The sequence below is a fragment of the Molossus molossus genome, unplaced genomic scaffold (genome assembly GCF_014108415.1).
Source record: "Molossus molossus isolate mMolMol1 unplaced genomic scaffold, mMolMol1.p scaffold_m16_p_7, whole genome shotgun sequence".
NCBI lineage: Eukaryota > Metazoa > Chordata > Mammalia > Chiroptera > Molossidae > Molossus > Molossus molossus.
Window position 1 is genome coordinate 43950051 of NW_023425401.1, and position 25690 is coordinate 43975740.

The following is a 25690-nucleotide window of genomic DNA, read 5'->3' on the forward strand; positions in this document are numbered from 1 at the left end:
GAAGACATTGTCACTAGTGTTCCTATCTCTTCCATACCTGGCAAAGAATCCTGTTTTTCTGTCCTCAGAAACCCAAGCCAATTTTTAATCTGGCTTATTTTCCATTATTCCTTCCTAGAAGTCCTGAATGAGTATGCTCGATGGTGACAACCCCATTTAGCTTGATGTCCCTTCCTGGAATGTGACACAGTGTCCTTCGAAAGAGAATTTCTTGGTCATCAGGGAGCAAAGATGTGGCATAAAGCTTGTGTTTGGCATTATTTTTTATAATAATTGTGGTAAAATTAAGGAAAAGCAGACAGCATGACGATTTTCCTCTAGAAGTCTGTGAAATCTAGCTTTCTAAAAATGAAATGTCTTTCCTAAAATTCATAGCCAAATGAGTTGCAAGACCTAAAATCAAGCAGCTGGTGTTTTAAGAACTGCATATTCTAAAAGTGCACTTTCCCCCTAGCACCCATGAGTCATTCTTTTGTGGTTGAACAGTTTAGTTACCCTGCGTTTGGTAACAGGCAGACACTCAGAGGGAAGAAACCTAATGTTAGCATATTCTTTGAAATTTGCATTAAAAAATTTAAAACTGCTGCAGACTGGTGCAGCCACTATGGAAAACAATATGGTATTACCTCAAAAAATTAAAAATTGAACTTCCATTTGACCCAGTGATCCCACTTCTAGGAATATACCCTAAGAAGCCTGAAATACCAACCAGGAAGAATATATGTACCCCCATGTTCATAGCAGCACTATTTACAATACCTAAGATCTGGAAACAGCCCAAGTGTCCATCAGTAGATGAATGGATAAAAAAACAGTGGTACATATACACAATGAAGTACTATGCAGCTGTAAGAAAGAAAGTTCTCTTATACTTTGAGACGACATGGAGGGACCTGGAAAGTATTATCCTAAGTGAAATAAGCCAAGCAGAAAAAGACAAATACCACATGATCTCACTTATATACAGAATACAATGAACATAACAGTCTGAGGAATACGGTAGACCCAGAAACATGGAAGTAGGGCACAGACTGACATCCCTCAGAAGAGATAAACCACAGAACTTATATGCATGTATACATAACCAATAGACATGGACAACAAAGCCGGGGATGGGGTGGGGGTGGGGTGGAAAGGGGGGTGCCAATGGTGTAAAAAAGGAAAAACATCTGTAACAAAAAAATAAAGAAATTAAAAAAAAAAAAAAAAGTCAAAACACTCTAAAAAAAAAAAGTAAAACCAAAACCAAGAGAAAACAAAACAAAACAAAACACAAAAGCTTCAAAGTGAATCCAAACATTTTTAAGAGGTCTGGAAGACAAATAGGCCTTGGTTGTGATATACTTGTGGACAGTGAGATTAAGTGGAAGTTTTGGAGTCTGAGTTGAAGGCTCGATCCCCAGTGGGGGGGGGGTGTAAGGAGGCAGCTAATCAATGTTTTTCTCTCACATCAATGTTTCTCTCTCTCTCTCCCCCTAAAAAATTAATAAACACACACACACACACACCCCAAAACAGCAACAACAAGCAGTCCCAGGGTTGAGGTGTGCTATTATACTTCTGTTCCAAATATGCAAATCTACCTTTTAAAGGGTTAGCTGCTCACTTTTGTAATGACAAATTCAGTTCTTGAGTAAGAGGGTTTTTTAAATAAATAATTTATTATAGAAGGCTTATCAAATTATTACTAGAAAATACTAGATTATACTGTAAAATGAGAAAATTGTATAAAAATTTCAAAATTCATGTTATAATGTAAAAGGGGCAAAGTACACAGAATAACTGTACTGTATTCTAGTGATTGGAAATTTCTCGTAAATAAAACAATTTAATTAAAATAATATAAGCACAAATTTAAAAAAAGAGAATCAGAATGCTTATAATGAAAAACCTTAGTTTCTAATTCTCCCCATCCTCTCTAATTCTGTGACCAAAGGCTAACATTTTACATTTTTCAGCTGTTTTTTCTTCACATTTCTAAATTATATTCTCATATGGCCATTTCTCAATTTGTCAACTAGAGTCAATATCTATCTGTCCTGCAAAATGAGTTGCCATGTTTTTTTAATCTTTAAAATGTCTTGCCCATTTCTTTCTTCTTCATTAACTGCCATTTTATTGGTGTGCAAGAACGGGAGGAAATAAGCATGTTATCATATTACCACCACTAAATAGAAACTGAAAATATCTGTTGTAAATTTAAATCAGTTGTTGAAAGCAACATTTTGGTATACCAGTTAGGATTTGGCATCTGTTTCAGGGGAAAAAGATCAATAATTTATGTACTCAAACTTTAAAAGTCCTGTTGTCTACTGTAGCCTTGACAGATACACATATAAAAATCAACTGATTTCAAGAGTTCAGAAAAATGTCATAAAATTGTATTTCATCAGCCCCAGGTATTGGGTTAAAATGTTCAATAAAGCCACATTTCTTCCTTTCCTCTGTATCCCTCAACTGTCTTTTGAGACTTCACTCCCATCGATGTACTTGGCTCTCAGTAATTTCTCAGCAGGCCCCATAGAAATGGTTGATAGTTACAAGCAGGTGTTGCTGACAAGCCATGTTTCTCATTTTTATAGATGCAGTGTATTCTATCTCTGCCATCTCCTATTTCCTTTTATAGCTTCTGAAATTGTGTTTTGTAAAAAGTCACTTGGCTAACTTCACAGTTTCCCTGTTATAATAGGGAAGTGTCAAAAGCCATCAGGTGCAATATCAGCTTTCCATTGTATTCCCTAAGTCCTCTGGTAGATAACAATTTCTTGTAATATTTTCTTAATGTAAATGAAAACAGATACTAACCTAGGCAAACGATCCCTCCCAAGCCAGCTGTCCTTTTCGATATGTTATCCAGGAGATTACACGAATACATATTGGTTCTTCCTTTTCTCAGAGAAACCAAAGTTCCACTAACAGGATATATCATGTTTTAACTTGAAATAATGCAAATTTTGCATGACTGGATAAAACTCAATATTAAAAGGCCCCCAAGCACAGTGTTCACAAGTGAAAAGATCTTGATCATATATTCACTTTGAAACCGACTTGCAGTGTGACCTGTGAATGGCCAAATAAACCATGTTAGAGTTTTCTTACTTGAAAAGTGAGACCACCACTGCATATAGTTTGTCCTATACTTATCTTTCTTATGCAAAACGTATTTGAAAAAGTTTATAGAAGTTTTATTCATAATCATCAAAAATAGGAAACAATCTGAATATTCTTCAATTAGGGGATGGATAAACAAACTATGGTACATCCACACAGTGAAATACTATTCAGCAATTAAGAGGAACCAAATATTGATACATAAAACATGGATCCATCTAAAATGCATTATGCTAAGTGGGAGAAGCCAGACTCATAAGGCTACCTACTGTGTAATTCCATTTCTACAGGAAAAGGCAAAACTAGAGAACAGAAAGCAAAGTCATGGTTGCCAGGACTGGAGGGGTTGACTTCATTGCTACATAACTAAACAAATTTGTCGAAACTCACAGACTAGACCAAAAAGAATAATATTTACTATATTTAATTAAACTTAAAAAATGGGAGAAAAAGTGAAAAGGCAGGGGTTGATAAGGAGGAGGTGATGTGACTTGCAAAGGTACAGAACTGTGGATTAGCAGTTGGTATTGTGTGGAGAACAATGAGCACAAACAGTGAGACCTCGGGTGAAAGTAGCAAGGGACAGATCATGAGAGGCCTTATTGGCTGTGCCAGGGAGCTTGGAATTTTACAGCCAAATGAGAAGTCACTAATGAATCAGGAAAGTTAAGTGATCTTGTTGTTTGTTTCAGAAAGAGTAACATGGTGGCAGGTGAAGGGTGGACTGAAGGATAAGAGGGGAGGAACAAGGTTGGGGGGGCACTTAACGGCCACTATAATGCTCCAGAGCTGTGTAGTCCAACATGGCAGCCACTAGCCACACATGGTTATTTAAAGTAATTGAAATAAAAGACAATTAAAAATTTAATTCTTCAGCCACGCTAGCCTTATTTCAAGTGACCCATTGCCACATGTGGCTAGTGGATACAGTGTTGTATAGTGCAGAATAGAACGTTGCCATTATTGCAGAAAGTGCTACTGCACAGTGCTAACCCAGAACCTTAGCTACAGCATTAGCTGTGGCAGTTGGAAAAAACCTGATGTATTCAAGTTTTAGATCTGGACAGCATGTTTGGTTAAAAACTTGCCTTAGTTTCTCAAGAGTGAAAATGTAGTTGTGTATAAATTCAGCTACAATATGAACTTAGGTACGTAGTGAATGCTTTTGACCATATAAATTGATTGGAGCTAAGAGCCATACCTGTCAGTCTTCTCTTAGCCACTTAGCACCAGGGAGCATCAGTATCAGTGGCCAACTTGGTGCTATAGACTGGATATTTGTGTCACGAGATTTATAATTCCTTCATGGATACAGAGAACAGACTGACCCCTGTCAAAGGGAAAGGGGTTGGGGGCTGGCTGAGAAGGGTGAAGGGGTTAAGCAAAAGAAAAAAAGAAAGACTCCTGGACACAGACAACAGTACGGTGATTGCAGAAGGAAGAGAGTGGAGGGGAGGTAGAAGAAGTGAAGAGGGGCGGTTAATGGTGATGAAGGAGGCTTGACTTGGGGTGATAAATACACAATACATTATGCAGATGATATACTATAGAATTGTATACCTGAAACCTGTATGATTTTATTAACCAATGTCACCCTGATACATTCAATAAAAAAATAAAGTAGAATGAAATTTTAAGAAAGGAAACTAATCTCTAGTGTGATGGTATTCGGAGGTGGTGCCTGGGTAGGTAATTAGGTCATGAAGGTGGACTCCTCATGAATGGGATTAGTACTCTTATAAAAGAGAGCCCAGAGATCTTTGCCCCTCTGCCCTGTGAGAGCATAGCGAGAAGACAGCTAGCTATGAACCAGAAAGCTGGACCTCACCAGACATCGAAACTGCCAGACCCTCGATCTTGGACTTGCCAGCCTCCAGAACAGTGAGGAATAAGTTTCTGTTGTTTACAAGCCACTCCGTTGATAGCAAAGAAGCCTGAACAAACTAAAACACTTGGCCACCAGGTTTTAATGGGTCTTAATTTCATCAAGTGCTATTGGAATGTGAGCAAATTTCCATCTTGCTGTTCAACTAGCAAGTCCAAGAAACATTTGAATGAAGATTTCTAAATCAGAATACTCTTCTACCTCATGTTATCTCAACTGCCTGTGCTAGATAACCACAGGGCAGACCTTCCGAGCTCTGCTCGTCCCTGCTCACTGGACGGTCCTCCTGCCACAGTGAGTCCACAACTGTACATTTTTATGAAGAACAGTTTCCGAAGAGAAGGTTTTGGGCACTTCACCTTTGAAAGCAGATGGGTTCATCAGGTGCCCAACATCTGGGCATGTTTGTGGAGTAAACCCTTGCCTGGCTTACAAGAATAAAATCTGGAAGAAACAAAACTGGAAAATGAAAATGCCAATAGCAGGCCCCACTGTTTAGTTAGTATTTTTGGCATTGTATATATCTTAGAGATACCCACTGAGCATCACCAGGAAGGGCGGCCTGATTACTCTGAAGAAATGATTCCCACCATATACTGTCAATAGTTTGGTTGGCAAAACAATCCAGCTTAAATTTCAAAGTTATTGATGGTCAAATGAACGAATAAAAAGAGATTATACCAGAATATGGTGGAGCAGGAAGGACTGGGTACAGGTACTCCCTACGTACTTGGGGAAAGCTGTGGCTCAGAAAGAAATGCTATTTACCCCCGTCCAAATGGGAGAACTATTCCCTAACAGAACTTTTCAACATAGCTAAAAAATGATGATAAATAACATTACTGTGGCCCTGCTGGTGCAACTCAGTGGATTGAGTGTTGTCCCATGGGCTGAGAGGTCCGGGTTTGATTCATTCAGGGCACATGCCCAGGTTTCGGGCTCGATTCCCAGTAGGGGGTGTGTAGGAGGCAGCCGATATATGTTTCTCTCTCACATCAATGTTTCTCTCTCTCTCTCCCTTCTTCTCGCTCTAAAAAAAAAAAAAAAAAATCAATAAAAACATATTTAAAAAAAAAAAAAAAGCCCTGGCTGGTTTGGCTCAGCAGTTAGAGCATTGGCCCATGGGCCAAGGAGTTTTGGGTTCGATTCCAGTCAAGGGCATGTACCTCATTTGCAGTTCATCCCCAGCCCTGGTGGGTCATGTGGGAGGCAGCCAGTTGATGTGTCACTCACATCAGTGTTTCTCTCTCTCTCTCTCTCTCCCCCTCTTTCTTCCTCTTTCCCTCTTACTCTATCTGAAGATAAATGGAAAAATATCCTCAGGTGAAGGAAAAAAAAGAAATTTCCTCAGGGGGAAAAGAAACATTACTGTGTTCACTTAACAACATGTTTTTAAAGTGATTGTGAATATGGAACCAGATTTTTTATGTGACTAACTATTGGGAAAAAATAAAAAAATAAAATTACAGAGAACTGATTCCAACATGAGGCCCTGAATAGATTATAAAGATAATGTGTCTTCTGCAAAAGTAACCTGTGGGCTTGCAATTTATTTGAACCCCGCGGGAGAGCAATGGGCATTTTCCCCTGGTAAAGGATGACCCTGCATTAAGTCTGGCTGTCTTCCCAATTATGCTCCCTGCACTACCCAGTGAATAACAAGAAGCTGCAGGACACAAGCCCAGAGAACAGCCACTGATCACTCCCTCATGAGCTTTAAGACAACCAGATAGCTGAAGGTAAGAAGACATCTGCACATTCACCTTCTGCTTCTACCTGGAAAGTCTGTGAACACAGTAATAAAAACCCTCCTGAAAAACGATTCCCTGGAGGGGAGAACTCATGATTTATGAGCTCCATTCAAACCATAATAAAAATTGTCTAGAATTCTTAAAAAATGCACCGTGAACACTCACAGATTTTGTTGTTGTTAATCCTCACTTGAGGATATTTTTTCCTTTGATTTTTAGAGAGAGTGGAGGGGAGGGGGGGAGAAAGAGAGAGAAAAACATCGATGTAAGAAACCAGGGCTGGGGATGGAACCTGCAGCCCAGGTACATGCCCTTGACCGGGAATCAAATCCATGACCCTTTGGTCCGAGGGCCAACGCTCCAACCACTGAGCATGACAGCCAGGGCACTCAGAGATTTTTTTGATAGGTTAGATTGCTCCTCTTCTTTTTATTTCTTTCTTTCTTCTTTTTTTATCCTCACCCAAGGACATTTTTTGCATTTATCTTCAGATAGAGCGGGAGGGAGAGAGGGAGAAAGAGAGAGAAACATCGACGTGAAAGAGAGACACATTGAGTGGTTGCCACCCACACAACTCCAACAGGGGCCGGGGACAAACTGCAACTGAGGTATGTGCCCTTAGCGAAACTGAATCCAAGACTCTCTGGTCCGCAGGCCAACTTTCTAACCACTGAGTAAAACTGGCCAGGGTGATTGCTCCTCTTCTTGATAATGAATAAGAATGATGGTGCTTCTCTGTTGATTTATTTTTACAATTTAATGATCTTTAAATTTGTTAGTGTTGAGAGAATGAAATGTTTACCTGTGTCTTTTCATTTTAATAGAGGCTTCAAAGTTCAGATGTCAGAGTACTCAGAGTTTCATGCAAAATCTTTTCTTGTTTGCTTGTCTGCTTACTGATAGGACCTAGGCAGCCAGGTTTAAATTTGGGAACAAAACTAGCCATGCTCAGCATTGAAAAAAATGGAATTTAACCAGTAGGTTTTATTTATCCTGGTTTTAGTTGGGTACGATCCTATGAAGAAATAATGTAGTTCAGAAGTTGTTCACCTGGAACTGAAATGGGCTGCTCTGTTAATAAAGGTGTGAAATGAATAAATAATTTGAAGTAATGCTTTTTTTAAGGAGCTTGGGATGCCATCCAAACCCTCCTGTTCAGGACGATATAATTACTGCTGAGGTGGCGCTCACACAGATGGATGGTGATTCCAGGGACAGTCCGTGCCAGGATGAGGTGGATCAGAGAATATCCTGAGGACAAGGGCTTTGAAAACCAGAGCCTTACGATTTCCGGAGCTGCCCAGAGGCACCGACAAGGCACCCTGGAGCCCAATTTCTTAGAGGGTCCTCTCATCTAAGACTCACCAGGCCCCAGCTGGCCATGGAATAGTTTATTCAGGCTGCAAACAACTGATGAGAAATCTGTATTCTGGAACACTGCTCCAGTTCCACCTTATTATAGTGCAATTTCTCATGCTGGGCAAGGACCAGCTTGCACACGATTCCTCCCAAGTCAGCGATTTTCAACTGGTGTGCCGCAAAAAATTTTAAAACATGCAATACCTGACTATTTAGTCAGGGCCACTGACCTCTTTTCCCTTAGATTGTCAAATTAAAAAATGACAACATCCAGCACAACAACAGATGCCTGGTGTGAATGCCCTGTCTTGAACCATAAATACATAGATCATATAATAGAACTGCACCTTATGGGTCATGTTGCATAATAAGGTTGCGTCTGATTGGTTAATTCTTGGTAAAAGAAATCCTTATATATACGTATAGGCACCTGATTTTTTTAAAAAGTCACTTTGGAGTGATATGGGTAGGTAATTTCTTTCTTTCTCTTTCTCTCTTTCTCTCTTTCTTTCTTTCTCTCTTTCTCTCTTTCTCTCTTTCTTTGGTAAATCAATAAAAATTATACCTATTTTTTGGTCACATTGGCAAAAAATGTAATCTGTTTTTTGTTGTGCTGCAGAATGTTAGTAATTAGTTTATGTGTGCCATGAGATGAAAAAGGTTGAAAACTGCTGCCCTAAGTGATCCTTGCCCATTCTCAGACATACATCTTGCTGCTGTTGAGGGATGGACCAGCTGGTGTAGGTGCAGGGAGAGTTAGAGCACATTTACCCTTTCATCTTCATGAAGACGGTGCGGGATCACTGCATGAGGATCTAATCAATTCCACCAACATAAACCATGTGACAAATCCTTGAAAAGCATGCTACCAGAAACGGAGGGATTCAACAGAAATGTCACTGTTTCTTCCCCTTAAGGAATTTACAATTCATTTAGGGGATGCAAATTACAAAGACATGAAAAGTAGAATGGCAATAATAGATAGTAATAACAGACATAATAACAGATGGGAAGCCAGGGAGCAGTCAACAATTAAGGGGTTTACAGACAAGAAGTCTATAGAAGAATTAATGAAAAGACTTGAGGGAGAATGGTGAAGGGTCAGACAAAGTCTAAGAGATTAAGAGATTTTTGAGCTGCTGGTGAGAGATGCTGACTGGGCAGTAGTCTGCCTCATAGGGTTGCTGTGAAAATTAAATACAAGGTAAAATTCTTAGCACAGTGCCTAGGAGAAGGCTTGGTAAAATTCATTATTAGATAAGAGGAGACATTCCAAGTGGCAGAGGCAAACAGGGACACTGAGACAGGAGAGCAAAGTTGTCTTCAGGGGTAAGTAACGAACCCAGCTCGGGTTGCATGGAACTGTGTTGGTATAAAGTGGCTGTGTCTAGATGACCTAGGGTCTTGGATATGAGAGGTCTGTTTGAACTTTACCCTGTAGCTATTTTTATCAGAGGTGTTATGATCAAGGACTGGTTATAGGAAGATTGAATTGTAGGTAGAAAGGGCCTGCCTCCCTGAAGCACTTTGCATCATTAACAACCGCACTCCACTCTTAGTCTAGCCCCTGGCTACCTCCTGCCACAGAAAGTAAATCACACTCATGAATGCCAAACGATTGATTTGATTTAAAACATATGTATGTCAGTGCAGACTATGAACACAATCTTATCTCTTTTGTATAAGCTGATTTTGCAAAAGATTATGAAGACATTTGCTTATTTTATGGTTTTATGAGTTATATTTAGAAGCCAGATACTGAGGGAAAGCTGGCAATTTATGTAGTGTGTCCACTCCCTCCCCCGTATTTCTTGTGTTATAAAAGCACTCACATTAACAGTGATACCATCATGCCTCCTGAATGAGCTACTAATCTCAGCATAAAAGTCAGAGCAAAAGCACTGTGTCCTTGAAGGATTCCAAAGCAGAGATTCACTTAAAGAGTAAGGGAGTATTACAAAGTGTTACAAAGCTGAAAGGAATTCTGAAAGGAAACTTGCTTTTGAAAACCTATGAGAAACAGAAATCAATGAGACTCACTTCGTAATTCTCATGTTCAACTGCATGCGCGTGACTTAAGTAACTTTCCAGCAATGTCTTTTGGAGATGGAGCATTGATAGGCCAGAGTTTACAGTGACTTAGAAAATGTTAGGGGCATCAGCACCAATTGCACCAATTACCTGTGTTTTGAAGGTGATCAATGAAATGAATAAACCTCAATAGGGAGGTTTGATGAAAACCCAGTGCCACAACCCAAACCAGTAAAATGTAAGATGACGTGTTTATTGATTACTGATATTTAGAGGTTTCACTTTAGGGCAAAACTTTGTAACTCTGGGCCATTAAAAGAAGTGTGCCACTAACTGTTACAAATGTGCCAAGATAGCGATTATGTCCTGAAGGTTGGGCGATGTAGGGGGTAGAACCCCCCTGGGGAAGTTGCCTTTTTGCCTATAGCAGCCTCATTTGTTTTACTGACTTGTTCATAGAGAGAGAAAGGGGAAGGGAGAGAGTGAGAGAAACATCGCTGTGAGAGAGCAGCATCAATAGGCTGCCTCCTGCACGCCCCCTACTGGGGATCCATCCCACAACCTGGGTATGTGCCCTGACTGGGAATCAAACCAGCAACCTCTCGGTGCATGGGATGCCGCTCAACCACTGAACTACACCGGCCAGGGCTGTTTTATTTTTGTGTTATAAAAATGTTATGATATTACAAGTGTGCCAGGAAGTGACAAAAGGAAGAAAACACTGCCTTAAATTTCCTTGAAAGGGGAACATGTTTAATGCAGTTAAGTGCTCGTTTCAGATCATTCTTGACAGAACTTGAGGTGAACAAAAAATTGAAAGTGTTAGGAGTCACCTTCAAAAACAAAATAAAAAGTGAAAGTAATACAAGCTTAAAATAATAGCTTAAGCCAATCAAAAATATAACCCAGGCCTCAAACTTACCCAAAGCTTTTTACACACAGGCAAGACTAAACTAATAGCTTATTTTCCATGTTGATTCATGGCATTAGCTATATTAGAGCTGGAAGAGGCTGTTCAGGCCATTTTCCCTTATACTTTAGATGAGGAAGGGGCACAGGAAGACCAAGTGACTTGCTCAGAGACACTACAGTTAGTGGATAGGCAGGAGAGAACTTAGGCTTATTGTCCAATGCACTTTTATTTCGTTTAAGGCTCCTGTATTAGGGCAAGACTATAGAAACCTTGGCTTTGGTTTTCATCTGTACCTTCCCTAAATTCAAGTGACTATTCATTGGCTGTATGGTTAGTGGCTTGAGTTTTGGTAGAAAAAATATAACCTGCTTCACTGCTTATTCAGTTTTATTTCATCCTTTCTTAAAAGGTCATAATAGACCTGCTAGGTACACTTTTGAATCTCTATTATAACTTTTAACCTCCAGAGCCTATGAACATCATCAAGGATTTTGAGAAAGCCACCAGGATATTTTACCAAAGATGAACTCTTTCCTAGGATACTGGATTGCAGTGGCCCTTATGGAAGTCAGCAGTGACCAAGTCTGCACTCCAACCTTTGTGAAAGAAAACACACACGGAAACAAAGATTTTTCAGCACCAACACAGAGGTGAAAAATTGTGAAAAAGCCAGCAGCATGCTGGCCAGTGATGCGTCTGCAGTAAAGACACAGAAACGAAGTCAGTGTTGTTAGGACAATACGAATGAAGGAAGGAAGGGTTGAAGTGATTTCGCCCCTACAGTTGACTGCTGAGATTGCTACCACAGCTGCTGTCCTGAATATGGTCTACCTCACGGCTTGTTATGGGCATGCATCTACGTTTATAAGTTCCCTCAACAGACTGCCAGCTTCCACCACTCATGTCCAAGCTGCCCATGTATGTCTACCCCATAAATTTCAACATAACTTTCCTGACAAATGATAGAAAAGCAGGTGACTAGGGTCATCATTTGTGCCAAAGCCCTTTTTGGGAACATCTGGTGGGAAAACAGGTTTGGGGGTGAGGGAGAGCAGGGAGCACCTGTAAGGACCAGGCACCTGTGCCATAATATCTGAACATCAGGGCTCAGCCTTGAGCTGGGTAGGCCCAAAGACCTACCTGTTAACCCCACTACACATGGCCACAGTGAGATTTTTATAGAGCAAGCATTCGATCTACTTAGAGTCAGAAGGCTGCCTGAGGCTCTGTCCTGTGTACACAGACCTCTGTGAGAGTGACACACTTCCCAAATATACCAAAGTTTCTAGTTTTTGAGAAGCTTCTAAGATGGCTTCTAGTAATCTGTTTACCAATAATATGGCAATGAACATCTTTAAATATAAATCTTTGAATCTTTTAAAGAATTTACAATGCAATTTCCTGTTACAGGTTAATCTTACCCTAGGCTCCATTCTGCAAATCACTTTCCTTGCCTATGGGTCCAATCTTAAGGTCTGAAAGAAATGCTTAATGTTTTGGATAATGGGACACACACACTCAGGAAGCTTGCCTATTATCACTTTAAATCAAGAAAGATATTTCTGTACCTTGGATAGGAACCTTCTAAGATCTGTCTGTTACCAGACAATGCTTGGACTCCCGAGTCACTGGCTTTGGAAGGTAGTATGCTTTTTATTTATTTATTATGATTTTTAAAAATCCTCACCTGAGGATATTTTTCTATTGATTTTCAGGTAGAGTAGGAGACAGAGGGAGAGAGAGAAACATCGACGTGAGAGGGATACAGTGACTGGTTGCCTCCCAGGGCAGAGGACTAACTGCAACTGAAGTACGTGCCCTTGACCGAAATCGAACCCATGACTCACTGGTCCGCGGGCCAATGCTCTACTGCTCAGCCAAGCTGGCCAGTGCAGGTCATATGCTTTTTAATTACATTTAGTTAATACAAAGGAGATTTCTTCTTTATTTTTTGGGAAAATAATATTTTGAAAAAAAAAAAAGTGAGGCTTTGGTAAAGAGCCCTACAAAATGGTAGGCAATAGTAGACCCAAATCTCACCTTCCAGGTTCTAAACTGGTTAAACTTCTGGCACTGCCCACAAAGTTGGTCTCTGGGCTGAAGAAACTGTGGAAGGTAATTCTCTGTGTGCAGGGTGGGAAGTTTACCTTGGGGTCTTCATCTCTCCTCTCTTCTCTGATGTATTCAATAGAGGTGTCATGTTTGCAGGGACATTCTAATAGGCACAGCTTCGAGCCCGAATTTTGATGTTCCCCATGACTTTTCTAGTTGATTACCTAAGTGAATTCTGGGGAGGCTTCCAGCCTGCAGCCTCAGCAAGGGCATGGTCAGCTGGACTGGTGAAGCTGCCACTGCTCTGTCCCCACTGCAGACCCAGGTGGCAGGGGCTGGGGGTGGGGAAGACTGTGCCCCAGCAGGCCAGCATAATGGGAGGGGGAGCTGGCTCTCAGAGGTGCTCTGCTGTGGCCCAGATCTATGCTCAGGCTCTGACTGAGCTGACAGCCAGTGTGAGCTCTGTGTTATCCAAGAAGAGTAAGCTGATGGGATGGAAGACAATCCCTAGCAGGACGGAGGTCACAATAGCAACAACGACATATTTGTTCAGCCAGTGCTGTTCTAGGCACTTCCATGTGCTAAGTCATTTAACCCTCACAGCAACCCCACCACAGAGATATTAAAAAGATCTTCTCTTTACAACTGAGGCCCAAAGAGGTCATGTATCTTCCTCAAGGTCACACAACTAGTAAATAATGAACCAGGTTTCAAATGCAGACAGTATGATTATAGCACCTGGCTGTTAACCGCACCACTCCCATGCCTAAGAGTGATGGTGCACCCACGGAGGCCAAGCAGCACTCTGCCCACTCAGAGAAAGCCGTGAGAAAACCAGTATGTGTTCAGGATCCTTGGGCTCAGGGAAGACACCAAGAGAAAAATGACACAGACCCTTGGAATGATTTTGACTCCTGTGAGCCTGATAATATCACGCTCTCTGAGTCTCACAGAGCACTGTACAGTGTGATGATGGAGATGTGGCCCAAGGAAGGCCCTTTGCCATTCATGAGGCACTTAGCACTTCTTTTAAAAATCATAAATTCAAAATACTGCAGAAGTATGAAGCAGCATCGGGTGCAGGAAATGTTTAGGTGCATGCTGTAAATTGCATACTGCAAATGCCATATGCCATCAGTGTGATAGCTGCTCTTCCCACAGAACATGGGGCAACCTGCATTTCAAACTCCTTAAATTGAAAAGAAATAACTATATGGAAAAAAGAAGCCAGGAGGCATCATGACCTCCAGAATATATTTTCACTCTTCAGGGTGATGTAAAATGATGCCATTTTGAAAATGGTTAGAATTACTCTTTCGAGGTTTAATGTTACTTGGTCAGAAGGAAAATTCACATGTTGATTGTATTTGCACCTGTTGTTTTCCAAATCTACCCATGTATGGATTTCATTTGCAATAGAAAAAGCATTTGTGGTTTCTTTTTTTTCCCATTGATTTTTTAAATTTCTATTTTTTTAGAGAGAGTGGAAGGGAGGGAGGTGGAGAGAGAGAGAGAGAGAGAGAGGTTGAGAGAGACACATCGATTGGATGTCTTGACCGGAATGGAATCCATGACCCTTCAGTCCACAGGCTGATGCTCTAATTGCAGAGCCAAACCAGCCAAAGCAAACTTTGTGGTTTCTTTATGTAATAAGTGCATGTGTGTACACACACACACACACACTCTTCCCTATACATTTAGCTATAATGCTGTCACACTTCAAATACATGCCATAAATACATGCTTAACACTTTCATTCAGGTAGTACACTTTTTTTTTTTAGTCAATCTTCACCTGAGGATATATTTTTCATTGATTTTTAGAGAGAGAGGGAGGGAGGGAGGGAGGAGGAGGAGGAGGAGGAGGAGAAAGAGAGAGAGATTGAGAAACATCAATGTGAGAGAGACACATCAATTGGTTGCCTCCCTCACACACCTTGACCAGGGCCAGGGATCAAACCTGCACCCAGGTGGGTGCCCTTGACCAGGAATCGAATTCAAGACCCTTCAGTGTGAGAGCTGACACTCTAATCACTGAGCCACACCAGCCAGGGCAGATAGTACACTTTTTATTTTTATTCTACTCCTTTCAGTATCCTTCCCCAATAAACAATTTGAATGACTGGGATAGTTACAAAAGCTCTCTGTGAACATTTCTCCAAGTGTAAATTATTGGAAGACTGTTTATATAATTTATGAAAATCTTTAGTCTTGTGTCCTTTTAATCTTGGTGAATCCATCCTACTGACAGAATTCTGCTTTTGCTCTGCGCTTAAAGGTTGAATTTATTTCTTCAGCTTATCACAGAGAAAAAGAGAAATGAAACTGTACTTTCAGATGGATGTAATTTAGCTTTTGCACATATTCACCAAGGTTTAACACGCCTCAGTTTTCACTCTTGAGTTTGTCGAAGCTAAAGCTAATCAGGGCCATTCTCTCCGTTTAGTTCTGATGGTGTTTTGATAACATTAAGTTTATCATGAAAAGTTCTTATTCCTTTTAATACTTTGATTTCTGGAATATTGTTTGACATACATACCTCCTGCCCCCAACTGTGTGCTGAAATCAACCACAATTTATAAGGATTTTAGGCGTAACGTGACTCAATTATTTTCTCTTAATGCCCTCTATTCTGATGTTTTTATCCACAGCATTTTGGGCTAAATGACTTCAACATGAAGAATGAACAAGTGTTCCTATCGCCTCTCTGACCAACGGCTTGCTGGCTGAGTGGCTTCTGGAGTCTACTCTGAAAGGAAAACCTTCAGGGAACCATCTGCACAGGTGACTGATGAGAAGAAAAATGTGATCTGTGTTACCGGACTCACAGAACCCTGGATTTGGAGGAACCTCAGGAGAAGTCCTCTACTTCTCCCCCACCCACTGCTACTACCCGAGGGGAGGCACCACTGTCTCTGGACCCACAAGGCTGTTCTAATAGTTCTAAACTGCCTTGTATTTCCACTCCCCTCCCCCAACTTCATTTTCCACGAGCAATTGGGCTCATCTTTTAAAAATTAAGTCAGATCTCCGTCATTGATTAAAATTCTCCAGCCCTGGCCAATTTGGCTCAGTGGTTGGAGAGTCGTCCTGCGGACCAGAGAGTCCCAGGTTCGGTTCCTGCTGGGAGTACATACCAAACAAAAACAACAACAACAACAAAACAAAACCAAAACTCTCCAGTGGCTCCAGTGGCTTTAGACTGCAATGCAGACTTCTTCCCATGGGCCTCTGACGCCCTGCGCAGTCCGGCTCCCGCCCGAAGCGCTCCCCGTTCACTGGAAAACCCGCTTTCTGTGCGTCTTCAGCGCTGAGTCCTCCGCACCTCAGGCTCCTGCTGGGACTGCTTCCCCCAGATCCTATGCAGATCCCGTGTCCTTCTATCGCACAGGCGCCACCCTCCCCTCCCACCAACACTCCCACTTCACCCTGCTTTATTTTCTTTCCAGTTCCAAACGAGGAGCTTTTATGGGCGTTTTGGGTTGTGGTCTTGCATTCTTCCTGCAACATTTGGCTAATTCGCGTTAAGGATGCCTTCTTTGCGCCCACAGCCTGTGGTACGCCTGCACCAGGCCTCCCACCACTTGGCAGAGTCCCTCCCACTAGAACAAAGCAAACCAAACCGCTTATTCAAAGTCGGGGGAGGCAGACACTTACTTATGGTGGATCCGGACTCAGGCCTGTTCAGGGAGCTGATGATGACGAAGCCGAAGCCTTCGTTCTCCTTCCGGTGAATGACCACGTCACTGGTCTGCAGGCTGTGGGAGGTGAAGCCTTCAGGGGGGGAGGCGTTGCCACTGGGGACAGCGTGGTTGCTGTCCGTGTAGGCTGCGTAGTCACTGCGTGGAGAGCTGTGGTGGGTTGACACGGAGCCTGGACTCCTCCCGTTCTCTGGGCAGGGCTCCCCTGGAACAACACCGTGGACAGGCACCGGTTATTTAACAAGGTGTTGGTGAGTGTCACCTGTGTCCTAGATACCAGCACTGTTCTAGATACCAGTCTTGTTACCAGACTGGTTGACTGGCTTCTATTCCCCCCCGAGGTGCAGAGCCACAAACCTGTATTATTTAATTTTATGACATTCTGTTACCCAGAAATGTTAATTCATTTTACAAAGGAAACATTCTTAGAGTAGTTTGCTCACGCTGGGCTCTACCAATGCGATCAGTCTAAGGAACAATGAATTTTGAATCATTAAGGGAGGTGTTGGAGGCCTGGCTCGTTTACATTCTGTATTATTAAAAAATACACTCTATGATTAATCAGATAAACCAAATCACTACTTCCATGAGAAAGCTAGCATATTTACAAAGAGAAATGATAGAAAATTGGCAGCCAAGAGAAACTAGTTTTTAAAATGAAAGTTGATCTGTCATCCAGAAAGAATTTTATCATTTTAATTTAATACCTAGCTTATGGTACCTTGATTAAAAGAGCTGAAGTGAGCACCTAGAATACTGTAGTTAGAAAAGAGACTGTTTCATCTCCATCTTAATTGAATTAGTGTAGTCAAAAGATGTTATGCAACAGAGGAAAATTAAGATGGAAAAGAATCATAATTCATGATTTTGAGGGGGGGGGGCGGTTCTAGATGTGGTCTCCTATTTAGAAGTCTGGAAAGTGTCTTGTACAGCAAGTTAAAAATAATTAACAAAAGTTCCAGTGAAGGCTTGTAATTTTATAAGCTGCAATTCCACTCTGAAATGAGTCAGGGAGAGAGAACAGACCACAGGAAAGGTTCTTTACACTGACGGCAGGGGAAGGAGTGGCATTCTTTCATTCATTCATTCACCCAGATTAAAAGTGGCCTTACAAAAATTCATTTATCTCTTGTTTACAATTATCGAATAAGATCCAGGCTGCTGCTTATTATCATTGGCTAAATTAGATTTTTTGGTAAGATTTAATTAGTCAGATTTTAATAACAGAAAACAAATGAATGCTTTTCATCTGTAAGAAATGTACTGAGGTCATAAAAGAACAAAATGTCAAAGCCTTTCCCTCTTTTCTACCAAATTAAAACTGCTTGCAAAATGTACCCTTTCTGCTAGAAAACATTATCCAAAGACATGCTATTATTGTCTTGGTGAAGCACATGTCCTTTATCAGTCCTTCTGCTCATTGGAAACAAAATGACTAGAGATAGTCAGGAAGAAGAAAAACAAACAATTACTATGCTGCAACATTAAATTGAAAATCTCCCCGAGTTATTGGACCAAATCAGTAACTAAATGTCATAGGCAGTGACAAGAGAGATCTCATTTTCTGGCTGTCATATGTTAGGAGGTTGACAGCTTGGTTGTCAGCAAAGCAACAACAAAGAAAAATTATCTGTCTGTGCAATAAATGGCTGGGAGTGGCCACAGTGAGAGAGAGAGAAAATCATCGACTAAGTCCATGTGAGTGGTCCCTAGGTAATTACATTAACAGGATACTGTTGTATTGCTTTAGGACTTCTCTTTCAACCTCTAGAATAAAGTTCTTTAACAGCATGAACACATTTAAAACCAGGGATTTAAGATGATTTCCAATGATTGACTTTGAGGGATTGAGCTGATTGGACCTCATTGTTCTACTCAGCTGGCTGTGTCCAAATGAGACTCTCTTCTCTCCAACAACCCTTCCTGGTGTAGGACATGGACATAATTGTTTTAGAATAATATAATACAATGTCACAAAGTGACTAAATACCATGTGCATTTAAAAAAATTCACTAGCTCTCAGCATCCCTGACTCATCTTTTTGTCTCACATGCAAATGAGTGTATAGAATTCAGTCACTCAAGTCAGATAAAGAATTTTTAGGATTTTTAGGTTAAGCTTCTGTTTGTCCCCACCAGTTATACTGGAAACCATCACTGGCTGACTGGGAGAGGGTTTCCGTTTGGGAAGGCAGGAGTCCTAGACTGTGCCCCCAAGGTGAGATGTTTTGACTAGAATAGTCAGCTCCTGGCCAGGAGCTCCAGCAGAGCCATTTATTCCCACACAGTGCTGGTCCATACAGTTAAAATTGATTGTCAATGCTTTAGAATGGGCAGATTTTACAGAATTATGGATTTCCAGTTTCTCTTGAAATACTTGGTAGTGATTAGTTAGAGCCGGGCAACGGCTGCTCCCTTGAGGGGGCAGGCATGCAGTTTGCAAGTCATCCAAGTCCCAACCATTTCCCAAAGTCTCTTGCAAATTCCCGATTTACTAATTTACCTCTAGAGTGAGGGGTTATAGGACCAAAGGGACTTGTTCAGCTGGAGCCCTTGTTTCCCTTCCAGATCACACACTGGGTGCCAGGACTCCAGGTTTCTGTCACCAAACAGACCTTGCCTGCTTCCAGGGTGTGCCAGGCCTCTTCTCAAGACTTTCCCCAGGAGGGCGACCGCACTGCCGATGCACTCGCCTTGTGTGGAAGCATGGCTGCAGCAGTGGATGTGTGTGTGGACAGAGGTTGGACCTGGGGGCTGGAGTGTTGACATGCATGTGTGCCCTCAGGGTGCCCGATGGAGCAGTGCAGCCCACAGGCTGTGGTCCTGCCGCTAGGGGCTGGCCTGCCTGCAGGCATTTGAGTTGGTGCCTTCCTGGCTTACACTCACCAAGGCAGACAACTTATTTAAATGGGTGACATGCTCGTAGACAAAGAATAAAGAAAGGCATTTTGAGTTGACCAAAAGTGTATTAACCAGGACCAGGGAATCCACCAACTCCCTGAACATTGGCTAAACTTCTCATGCAGCTGTCAGGAAAACCTTCCCTTTCTCGGCATCCGGACAAGAATTGGATGTTCCTTCTTAAGTGTTAGAGAAAAGATGCTAACAGCTTTAAGACGATCGCTAATATGATTTGATTAAGTCATAAAACTTTTCACATCACTTCTAGATTTATACTTCAGGAAATTCCTCAGAGACATCCTTCTCTCAGACAAATGGTATATATTTAAAATAATGTGTCATTAGGGTAAACATCTTACACTGAGCTATTAAACATATAAATATTTATACTTTCAGTTTAATAATTAAAGGCACTCTTCTACTGTCTTTGGGAAAAACACTAAATAACGGATCTGGTGGCATGAGTAAGACAGCTCTGAAAACTCATTCAAGGAGCAAGATCTGTGCTAAAATTATCTGGTAAATGAAATCGGATGCCCTGCTACACATTTTCTCCCTTTACCCCAGTTTCTCTCTCTCTTTTTTTTTAATCCTCAGCTGAGGACATTTTCCCATTTTTTGTTCAGATAGAGTGGGAGGGAGAGAGAGGAAGAGAAACATCGACGTGAAAGTGACACATTGAGCGGCTGCCACCCGCACAACCAACCCGGGCCGGGGACAAACTGCAACCGAGGTACCTGCCCTTAGCGGTAACTGAACCCGGGTCTCTCCAGACCGCAGGCCGACGTTCTAACCGCTGAGCCAACCCGGCCAGAGCGACAGTTTCTCATTTTTTGAGGATCTAGCTTGCCACTGCCTGATTGAAAATATTGGCCTTATATTGGTATGCGTTTTTGAATTTTAATTTTAATTGTATGCTTTTTTATAGTTCAATATTTGGAGCAGATTTTTGCGTTATTTTCAATTTTGCCCAGTGTAACTCCCCATCCGTATCTCTCATAATGGATGTGTTTCTGTCTTGAGCATTAACCGATGCCTTCTGAGGTGGGCAGGACATTGGCACCGGCTGTGGCAAGCACAAGGCTGCAGGGTATGATGTGTGGGACCTCCCTTCTCTCCTGCTCCTTCTCTGTAATAATGCTCCTTTCAGCACGAAGATGGCAGCGCTGCCCCTCGTCCCTCCCCGCTTCTGTCTCTGCACACTGATTGCTCACTTCCCTTCAATCATCTCGTCATAAGCCAGGCTTGCATCTCCCACTGCCTCTGCTTAAGAAAGCGCAATAATAATGATAGCAACAACCCTTGAAAAGGCATCTCCGCTGTCACATGTATTTGTAGTTGTCCCTTGTCACTGTTAGCGACATGGCAGCTAAGAGGAAAGGCTGTCTTCCTGAGGCTTCTGTTTTTAAAAAATATTTTTTTTACACTATTTCTAGGCATTTGCTTTACTATCAAAGTATCGTTTGCTGAACTTAGTCATTTTCAATAGTGATGAATCTTTCACGGAAGGGTGGGCTGAATTAACTTGGAAACTCTCCTGGTGAGAATGAGCCGTCTGCAGCAGAACATTTTCAAAAATTAAATGCACTTGAAACACACTTCAAAGCCTGAATGAGTAAAATTGGTAAGAACTGCGGCAAAGAGCATCTTTATGGAAGTCATATGATCCAAAAATTGCAAGAGTACATTTTTGCAGCATTTGGCATACACTCCAATAGCTTGGGTTGATTAGAACAAAATTTAATTTGCAATAATCAGCTGTTGGCAAGGGGAGCATGAAATTATGTTGGTGCTCTGGTTTTGCACTTGCAGTGTATTTCCTTGTAAACCAGGTATCTTTTAAATTTATCTTTGGGCTACAGAACATATAGCACAGCAAAATTCTTATTGAAAATCACTCTGTGGGGAGAAAGACAGTGAAATGTTAACTAAGAAAGCACTGTCTTCTTTTTGGCATCTTGCCCAAGAATAAGGATAATTCAAGGTGTTTTACTTTTTTGGGTCAAGTGGTATGGCAGGAATTTCTGAAGATGAATGACACTTAGCAAAACCTCTGTATAATACAAGATATATGGCAATCTCTACTGGTGAGGGCTGACAATTCTGACTTGCCCTTTCAAATGACTGCCCTTGTTCAAAGTCTAGTTCCTAGAAGACTCGAATAGAAAAGAATTTTTTGTTTGACTAATAAACTTGATCCTCTTGAGTCATTCACAGCCTGTGATTAGCCAGTGGCCCTTTTAAAAATTCAAATATGTTATAATAATAGCACATATGAAAAGCTCCATCTCCGTATGTTTGCAAGTGACATTTGCTAAAGGTTGGTTTAAAGTCTTTGCATTCACTGGGGGTGGAGATGGTGACAGAGTGAGGAGGGGACTGAAGGTAGTGTAAAACATAAGCCCTGGCCAGGGAGGTGAGTCTCAGCATCATCGCTGACTCTGCAGACCACGGGGCAAGCTGCTGTGCCCCTGGGCTCAGTTTTCTCGTCTGTAGGAGGCAGCTGGTGTTGCCCAGGGCCCTCCTAATTCCAGCATTCATCATTCCGTACAAGACCCAGTCAGGGGGCGGAGAGGAAAGGCCAGCAGGCCACGGAGGCAGAAGGTGACAAGAGAACATTGTTGGTGCTACTGCTCCCGGGATTCCGAGAGCCAAGTGCAGGCGGTGTGGGACTATCTTCCCAATGTTACCGAGTGCTCGGTTTACGACACACAGTGTGATGTTTGTAACAGACATATTCCTTAAAAAAGAAAGCTTTTGGGGGAGTTGAGATGGTGAAGAGAGAAACTGAATCTTATTATGACTCTGAGGGTTGACTTTTTGAAAGTATGTCTTTGGTGGATTCTTTCATGAAGTTGGGAAAATGGATGTAAAGGGAATAATTACTTCTAATTTATCTGCTTCATAAGTTTGGAGTTATATGAGTGGTACTTCCTCAAAATGACATACAGCCGTATTTCTGTAAATCAGGGTAATAGTTTTATTTTTACCTTTTATCAGTCTCTACAATGAATGCTAAATTTTCCATCCCTGTTGCCTTATTACGGTATCAAAGTGCTGTGGGTCTTGATTTGTAAACATAACGAGAAACATTTTCAAAAGCCACACTTTTCATTATTATAATGTTCTTATAACTAGCATCTAACAAAGAGCAAAGAGCATACACATCTCACATTAGCCCCAGGCTTTGCTGGAAAATTTTAATGACTGCACTGAAAATGGAGCCCTCAAAAACTGCTTGGAATGGCACTAGTGGAGTGAAAATCTGCACTTCCAAAATGAGTTACATTTGGAATGTCTAGGTTACTTTTCCCACTCGTATAATACAGAAACTGACTTACAATTTTGTTTTGAGTGTCTGTAGCATGTCCCACAAAGGCATCTCACCACCGAACCTCCACCCTTGCTGCTGCCTTGAGTGACATACCTCCGCATAGCACCTTTCTTCTCACAGTGAGGTTGACCTGCCCGTTCCGGGCTGCGTGGTGCATGAGGTCGATCACGTAGCGGTGGGTCTTGCCAGCCACTGGAATCCCGTCGACGTAGACGAGCTCGTCTCCTGGGTGTAGGCGGCCATCTCTGTCGGCGGAGCCCATGGCAATGACAGCTCCAATCAAAATCTAGAGAAGCAGTGGAAAGAAAAGCACATTTATGTTTCAAACTTTTAATATACACATAAGTATATAAAAGCTTGGTGGAAGATTTTATTCCCACATTTTATCCTTTGCCCCAAACCTGAGCATGTACTTGAAAAAAATGAGAGACTGGAGGGGTCCCCGTCCAACTCTTATAGGTTGCTACCTTCTTCGAGAGAAATATGGGTTTTGACTTGCTGCTGCCACTGGCCATGAAGTTTGGGGGACACTTGCTACCTGCCTTATAAGTTAACACCCTTAACAAAATTCTAACCCCTAATAGTCTCACAATATTGGCCACTTTGGCTCTGAACTGAAACAAGTTAGGGATTGATTCTCGGCTCCAATTCTTATTTGTGTGGCCTTGGGCAAGGCTTCTCAACCCCGTGAACCTGGTTCTTCACCTGCAAAATATGGAGAATTGAATGAAATAACACATGGGAGGCAGTTAGTTTTTCTAAAGGCACACAGTGCGTGCTCAAAAACTCGGGGAAACCAGCTGCTGCGTGTTATTAAACACCGATAAAGGTTCAAAGTGTGGTGTTTTTTGGTTTTTTTTTGCTTTACTTTGAAAATCTGAAGGTAAACAAAACAAAGCAGAACTCATGATTGGCTTTTCCTGGCTAGTGGACTGACTTAAAAATATCTCAGTCAAATCTTTTCCAGTTATTTGCTTCATTTCTTTAATACTTCCTTTCAGCACCGTCCTGTCCACAAAGGATTCCAGTTCTGCTTGTCCCTTGAAAGGCTCTGCTGTTGAGGTGCTACCATACTGGGAAAGGAGGAGGTACGCATCTGGGAAATGTGCCTTTCAGGGTAATTCCCTGAGCCAGGGGCTGCGATGAAAGGCATAAAATAAGGTTTCCCACTTCCCATTAGAAACACTCAACTTAGTGTCCATTAGTGAGGCATTTATCTTTCTCAGAGGAAAGATAATAGTACTGAGTATTTTAGTTGTGCTGTTTAACCTAAAAACATTTTTTTCTAACTTATGAACAAAAGACACCCCTTTTCTTTCGCTAAGTGGCTTAGCCACACAGCACTGAAAGGCAGCAGTTACAATCAGCCTGATAATACTGCAGAGCCTAGATTCTAGGTTTTATTTTAAATCTTTGTAAAATGATCCCTTGCTTACAGATTGATTTCTTTCAGGTGCAAACATTTCTTTCAAATCCCGGATCTGTGGATTCCAGCTAACGTGTAGAGTTGCTGCAGTGTGACCTCGTGGCTTGCAAGTCTTCAGGCCGGCAGCAGGACTCCTACCTGGTCACACTGCTCAGTGTGGCCTGTCAACATGGCAACCAGATTTAATGCCCAGGACTTCTCAGGTATATGCAAAATTATAGTCTGAAGAGTTTTCTTGGTCCACTAAACAGCGCTTTTAAAAATTCTCCATCACTACAGCTGCTGTTCATGTATGTCTGGCGGGCAGAGAGGGGAGTAAATTTGTTTCTGTGTTGCACATTAGTGCTCTGATGAGTGATTCATTATTTCTCTTGTTGGAAAGACCTTACATGCCCTGCCTTAGATGGGCTGTGCAGTGTGGTTCTGTGCCCACTTGCCATACTCCAGCAATGGGCATGCTTCTGACCATCTCCATTTTCCCTTATTGTCATTCGAACCCGAATTTATCAATTTCTTTCTGAAGGTGTTCCAATCTATTCTTCAAAAGTCTCAACCCACTAAGAGGTTGAGAGGTTTCAAAGATTTGCTAAGTGCTTTGTGCAAAAGCCAGTTAAAATAAATGTTCATGAAAAGCTGCATTTAACTGGGTCACTCAAAGAAAATGCTTCAACGTCCAGATTTCCTGTATGCTGTAGTGGGAGGGTTTATAGGTGGTTACAGGAAAAACTGTGGCTTCCGAACTTCAAACTATAGTTCTGATTCTAACTGATCAAACTGAACCGGAAAAAATGGGTTACAACTGAGGGAGCGACAGCTACCATTGGGCCCTCCGCAAAAGTTGTAACAATGAATTAATTTCACATTGCAAGATTCCTGTTCCTCTCTTGCTAAAAGAAAACAGCAAAGATATATAGAGAACCCTGAAGTTATCTTCGGTGCTATCAATTTAACATCATCTTTTAAAAGGAAAATCCCAGTAAAGCTGCTTTCTACTGTATTGCTATGTATGAGGTACTCTCCTCATTAACTAGTTCATTTATGCAGCAAATACTCATTGAGCCCAGGGACATTCTAGGTGCCAGGAATCCAGCAGCGAACAATAAACAAAAGTCCCTGCCCCACAGAGCTTCTGTTCTAGTGGCAAGACAATAATAAATATGATAAATGTGCAGATATGTTGCATTTAGCAGGCATGAATTATGGAAAAATAGAGCAAGGTGGGATGGTA

The 25690-nt window shown here is 41.6% G+C and overlaps 1 protein-coding gene across 3 annotated transcripts in view; it reads right to left on the bottom strand.

Annotated features, from left to right (window-relative positions):
- Positions 1 to 25690, bottom strand: part of MAGI2 (membrane associated guanylate kinase, WW and PDZ domain containing 2) — a 1542253-nt gene that overhangs the window by 122326 nt on the left and 1394237 nt on the right. For all 3 annotated transcript variants that reach the window (XM_036247106.1, XM_036247104.1, XM_036247105.1), the window contains 2 exons: positions 23130 to 23322; positions 16759 to 17007 (listed from right to left, as the gene is read on the bottom strand). In XM_036247106.1, the coding sequence (XP_036102999.1) occupies positions 16759 to 17007; positions 23130 to 23322 (442 nt within the window). The remainder of the gene's footprint in view (positions 1 to 16758; positions 17008 to 23129; positions 23323 to 25690) is intronic.